Raw genomic sequence first — 6,000 nt, 5'->3', positions numbered from 1 at the left:
ATACGACAGTCCACGTATTCGTTTCTTTTAATATTCAAACTAAATTAACACATACATACGATTGTTAGTATTGTGTGAAACACTGACTTTTAAAATGCACAGTAATCGACGATAATGTTGAGTCGGTCAGTAATTCGGAGCTCACTATTTTCACTGTTTCCACCCTTAGTTTGTCTTGTCACAGCCTATTGACTGTTTATGCTTCCGTGCACTACCAAGCAGGTGCTCATAAATGATTATTACACGGAGCGAACGCGTGTTGCATTCGAGCCATGGTTATTTGAGGTTTATATAGTCGAGAGGGTCTGCATGAGAAATGCTTGCGGATGAAAAAGTAATTCGTTGTACACATGCGCACGTTGTTCATGTAGTGGACTTAATGCGAGTATCGTCACTCACATAAAGGTGGAAATCCCTTTTCCGATAAGTTTCACAACGCATCTTGTATTCAGTAGAAAAATGCCCTGAGAATTATTAGAGAACAAATTTTCTTATTAGATACTTTATAAAACTTATTAAAAAAAATGTTTCAACTTTTCCATGACTGACTATACAAGGCATAGTTGCGCAGGAAGCTACCGGCCGGCTCAAAGATGGCCGAGTGATAATTAATTAATTATTAATTATAATTCCGTAGATGGATTAGTGTACGGGTTATCGCACATGTAATATTTTATTGCGCTAGATGATAAAGACGGTATTGGGGAGTGAGACGCAAATTATATCCTACTATCTACAAACGCATTTTAGATCGTTATTCTATCAAGTATGACCGTTACGTCGAGATAATCGAGAATGCCTCGCGGATCGACGCTGACGTTATTTAACTGAGTAAATCCTTAATGACTGGGGAATTATCACGGACAAATATATACGTAAGATTTATTATTTACATGCAAAGCAGTGACACACTCTATATGTTATTAAAATGCGCCATATACTGCTGCGCCATATACGTCTTTTCCATAAAGATAATTACGCTTTACGTAGGAAAATTTGCGCATCTTTGAAAGTTATTTAGTCAGGGCATAGTCGAGTTAATTTTTGTTTTAAAAGAGACGAACCAGGAGGATGTCAAAGGATCAATATATATTTCTAAGAAAAAAAGTAATGAGATAATTATTCTATCGTATTCTACATATGCGATACATCATATATGTTATCTGTCACCACTTAATATTTATCATGTGTTTTAACCTATTTTTTTAACGTTTTTAATCACAGTTCAACGTTCTGGTTTTGTTTTTTGAAAATTCTCCGGGACTCTTCGCGTTCTCAAATAATAAGTTCGACCGTCGAGATAACCGAAGACGCGGCATTTCTTTAATTAAATTAATATTTTATGACGAGAAAATTACCACTTCGGTGCAGAATGAATATACTCTATTAAAATGCGTTGTATGCTGCGACACATCTTTCTTATGAAGATAATTACGTCTGTATAAAAAATATCGCGTCACCTTGAAAATTATTCAGTCAGGAAATAGATGAGTACATTTTTCCTCTTTTTCCTCAAACGAGGCAGAGAGACGTCAGAATATCGATACGTATCTCGAGAAGAAAGTGATAAGTGAATTCTCAATAATTTATTTTTCATCGAGAATATGATATATCGTATCGCGACTATAACATGTGACCTATCACTAATTAAATATGCATCTATACAATATTATATTACGTGTTCTGTATAATATTGCATAATGTTGCCAAATTATTATTTGGAGATAAAACTGTGTACGATCATTATGGTCGACATCATTTTGAAAAGATAATAATCGCAGAATGCAAGCAAGTAAATAAAGAAAAAGTTAAATTATACATAATTAAGTAACTTAATTTTTAAATTAATTACAAATAAATTAAAATAATCATTAATTTTTTTATTAATGGTAATCCTTACAATCTGTCCCGTTAGGACATTCAGTCAAGTTTACGTTAATAATGAGATAAAATAAATAAATGTGAAATTTTAAGGTGTGTCCATTGGTACTACTCTAAGAGTAATGACTAGTTATGCAAGATCTTGCTAAGCCTTTTCTTTTCAATCGATGGAAAATTGTTCTTTCTTCTCTTAGAATCTTCGTCAGAGCGTTGGGGTGTGATTCTAATCGATCCTTGTATCTAAGGCAACACCACTTGATCTCTTCCTTGATCGTTGGGATATCTAAATAATATTTAATGAATAAACTTTATTCGACTGTAATCGTTTAATACACAGGAAGATGCCAAAACACAGTTATTTCCAAATATCTAAAATTCCTTAATGGCTCTTTGTCTTTCAAATGTTTTTCTTGACTCCAGAGAGTCGCTCATCTGTATCATGATAACCAGATAAGTCGTTACAGTTTTCAGACACTATGGAGTAAAAGAACACAAATCATCACTCGCACTTTTGCCTTGACTGTAATAAATAACATAGATTTTATGTGGGAATCTACGAACCGAGCCAAGAAGCTGGTAATTTAAGGAGATACCAAACGTGAAAAACTCCACCGGGCTCTGTGCTATCTGAATATTAAACTGTTGAATCTGAAAGAATTTGTCAATTAGACCGACGACTCGTAAATCCCGATTAACGGTGGTGAATCCTAAATTTCACAATTTCGCGAACAAACCTCTTCTCGTATATCGATATCCGGGCAACATCCGTAAATCTCTTGGATGATCGCGCTGGTCTTTTTTCCCTAAGCGAATAATGAATATCGTCAATCGAAACGATTACCTAAGCTCACAATTGTAAAATAGTGCGCGGGACGACTCACCTCGTTGGCCGCATGCTTGCAAACGATGCTTACGAGAACGATTTCTAGTACGTAATCGCTTGCTACTATTATCTGACCAGATATTTGATCTATTAGGCTGCCCTTTGTAGCTACTCGCCACTGATAGATATTGTTGTATAATTCATATAAAAATAGAGTGAAATAAATGATGCAGATTCCGATTTCCGAAGCGATCTGTACGCCAAAGCTGATGCACAGACTCTTTAGTACCCTACACAGTTCCAGATGCACCTGCCTGAGAAACGTTTAAGTAAGAAAAAAAGATGTGTGAACCGTGAATCTTGTTTTTAAATATTAAGCTGACAACACCTTGGCGAAACATTCTATATCGACTTTCGTCTTGCAAAAATGAAGAATCGGAAATATCTAAATTTTTTAAATTATGAAAATTAGATTTCTTTTATGCAATGTACATACATTTTTTTCACTTGTTTATTTTTCATACTCATTTATTTCTTTTTTTTCTACTTTAATATTGTACCATATAACTTATACTCACCTGATCGTTTGCAATAAGTGTATGTTTGTCTGGTATTGTGCGGCCGTAACTGATCTTTGGACTGAACTTGAATCTCTGAATTGGTTATTGGATTGATTCTGAAGTTCCATTTGCAATTGCTTTTGGAATTGGGACGACAGAGCAGACCGAGTCCTCGATCTAACGAGATTACGTTTTCTCAATATAGAAGTTCGTATTCGAGACTGCAGATTCAACTGAGATGACACCTCTGTAGAAAGAATGTTCTGGCTTTGCTCGCTATCCATGATTTTGGTATGATCCTCCGTAACAGAGATATCCAGAGATTTTTTCTTTTTCGCCGTCGACACGCTTTCTTTCAGAAGTTCATTAACTAATTTGAATCTCGTTTGCAGACATCTGCAAATACGATATAAAATTTATTAAAATTTATATTCTTAATTCACACGCTTTATATATTATTTATTTATGACATTTTATGTATATATATTTTTTACATTATTAATTTCCTTTTTTTATTTTTTAACGGAAGAAAATAACGTCAGTCCGCACTTCTCCTTTCATTATAAATGCACAGTGAATTAAAACCGATTGACAGCTCAAAACGCAATTACATAGAAAATTGTAAAACATCATTATATTTGTTAATTTAATTCTTAAATGCAATATTAATTTTCGTGTGTTATCTAATCAAGCGGTTTTAGAATAGAGAATAAATAAATAAAATGTAAAGAAAATATAGAACATAAGAAAAATAGAAATAGAAAAAATATAACATAGAATTGATTTCATCGGAACACTCACCTCACGAATATTGAAAATTCGAAAATTAGGACGAGACCGATGTTGAATGTATGCACGTCTGCTATAATTATCCATATCATGGTTGACACATCTGTCCATAGGGGCGATCGAGGGAAATTGGAATGAGAAGAAGGTTAGTAAAGCGTTTAGTTTATATACTTACTGAGAAAGAAGCAATATGAAAGGAATCATAAAATGTTGCTTTCAGTACCTAGGTATTGATCTTTAATTTTTATTAAAATCGGAAAAATATTATATTTAACATAAAGAAAAATATAATTTGGAAGTAGCCGAATAAATTTTTGTGAGTCTCGAAATTTTCTCTTAATACCTTAGTAGCACATTTTATTAGCGTTACATTAATCGCAACTTTTCGTTTATCAAAACTCCGTTTCAATAACCAACACGTTCGCACAAATATAGCGTATTCGTATTTTGATTATCATAAACAATACTATGCAGGTTATAGGACTTTACGTAATATAAAATTATAGAGGATTGAAGCATAGAGGAAAATAGTCGATATCATTGTTGTTTAATTAATTACAATTAGCGATTTAAAATGTATTAACACCGAAATTCTGGAAAGTTAACGTACCTGCCACAGACTTCCTCATCTCTACCGTTACTACGATAACTGAGCAGAGGATATACAGAAACCAGATTATTACAGCTCCGATTGACAAAAAGTACATTTCGCTGTAGTTAAACGTTGATCCAAGTTGTCGCAACGTTTCGTCGATTTTGGTGATTTTTTGATAACATGCGTTGATTGTCTGCGAAAGCCAATTTGCATGATAAATAATCTGAATGAAAACATGAAGCCTAGAGACACAATTTATTTTCAGCACACCGTTTGTGTGTCAGCACAAGTTCACAAAATTATAACAAAAAATTGTTTAAATATCCGATTCGATACGTATGATACGATTTGCATTCACCTTCGTGTAAAAATAACCAAGAACCATTTCGTACAGTGTGACGAAAGCACATATATATAATACGAACTCATACAAGATGTGCTCTAGCTTCAGTAGGGTCATTTGTTTGTAGAATTTATATTCCATATACATGGATACGCAGAAGATGCTGGATAGGAGCAGAAGGTAGATCAGGCTGAGAACGATGCGTAGTTTTCCACGAGGATACTTGAAAATCCGAAGTCCTGCTAGGTAGTTCATAGTCACAAGCGGCGCTACCGCGTCGGACAGGCATTCCGGAGCCGCAAATATTTTCATCTTTGAGAGTTTTATTTTCTTCTTTACATGAATTACACGATTAACATCATCGACAATTCCGACCAAAATTCAAATAGTTATCTTCTTTCTCGCGGGCTAGATTCCTTGTAAATTTTCGTATCGATTGCTCAACGTCTAGGGACAGAAAGAAAGGAAGAAAATTTCGGGGAAATTTGGATAAAATCATTAAATTGGTACGATAATAAATGTAAGTACACAAAATGTCTAATAAATATAAGTACACAATCTAATTAATGTAAGTTCACAATAATCCACGTACTTGTTTATTCTGATATTCCAATTAGCACGTATTCAAATTAACACGTGAAAAGGATTGGTAGTATTGAGCGAGACATTGTGTTTCATAAAGCCGTCCCGCACAGTAATCCACGTTGAATCAAACAACTATACGAAGCTCTACTATTTCTATTATTTCCACTCTTGTTATGCATTACCGGAGTCGATCGACGTTCTAACCTTCACTGCGCGGCCTGACTGGAGAATTACCACTTCAATGCAACATACATATATACATAGGATGTGTTACATATACAGCAATGACACATCCTGTACGCTATTAATGTGCGCCGCTTATATGATGTGTACGCTCTCACTTAACCTTTTCATAAGTAATTAAGCTTGCGTAGAGAATTTTGAGGCGACGGGATCGACGCAAAAGCAATTTTTTACTTTAGTT

The 6,000-nt window shown here is 34.2% G+C and overlaps 1 protein-coding gene across 1 annotated transcript; it reads right to left on the bottom strand.

Moving 5' to 3' along the window:
• Positions 1–1,924: 1,924 nt before the first annotated feature.
• LOC106748981 lies at positions 1,925–5,780 on the bottom strand. The gene is made up of 9 exons (XM_014627955.1): positions 5,584–5,780; positions 5,007–5,438; positions 4,664–4,841; positions 4,066–4,156; positions 3,283–3,660; positions 2,763–3,018; positions 2,616–2,684; positions 2,443–2,529; positions 1,925–2,355 (listed from the first exon to the last, which is right to left on the bottom strand). Exons 2-9 carry the CDS (start codon positions 5,301–5,303, stop codon positions 2,251–2,253), a joined length of 1,461 nt encoding a protein of 486 aa, XP_014483441.1. The 5' UTR covers positions 5,304–5,438; positions 5,584–5,780; the 3' UTR covers positions 1,925–2,250.
• Between the last annotated feature and the right edge of the window lie 220 nt (positions 5,781–6,000).

This window comes from Dinoponera quadriceps, unplaced genomic scaffold (genome assembly GCF_001313825.1).
Source record: "Dinoponera quadriceps isolate SergipeBrazil2010 unplaced genomic scaffold, ASM131382v1 scaffold37, whole genome shotgun sequence".
In the NCBI taxonomy this organism is placed as follows: Eukaryota; Metazoa; Arthropoda; class Insecta; order Hymenoptera; family Formicidae; genus Dinoponera; species Dinoponera quadriceps.
Note: the sequence above shows the minus strand (reverse complement) of the source record. Positions and strands in the feature narration are given on the sequence as shown.

Bases quoted from the DNA above. Each gene is read 5' to 3' on its own strand.
- LOC106748981 (XM_014627955.1), bottom strand. From the start codon at position 5,303: ATGAAAATATTTGCGGCTCCGGAATGCCTGTCCGACGCGGTAGCGCCG. The intron at 4,842-5,006 runs GTGAATGCAAAT...TGGCTTTCGCAG, and splicing joins TTGGTTATTTTTACACGAAG to ACAATCAACGCATGTTATCA. The intron at 4,157-4,663 runs GTACGTTAACTT...CCCTATGGACAG, and splicing joins GATGAGGAAGTCTGTGGCAG to ATGTGTCAACCATGATATGG.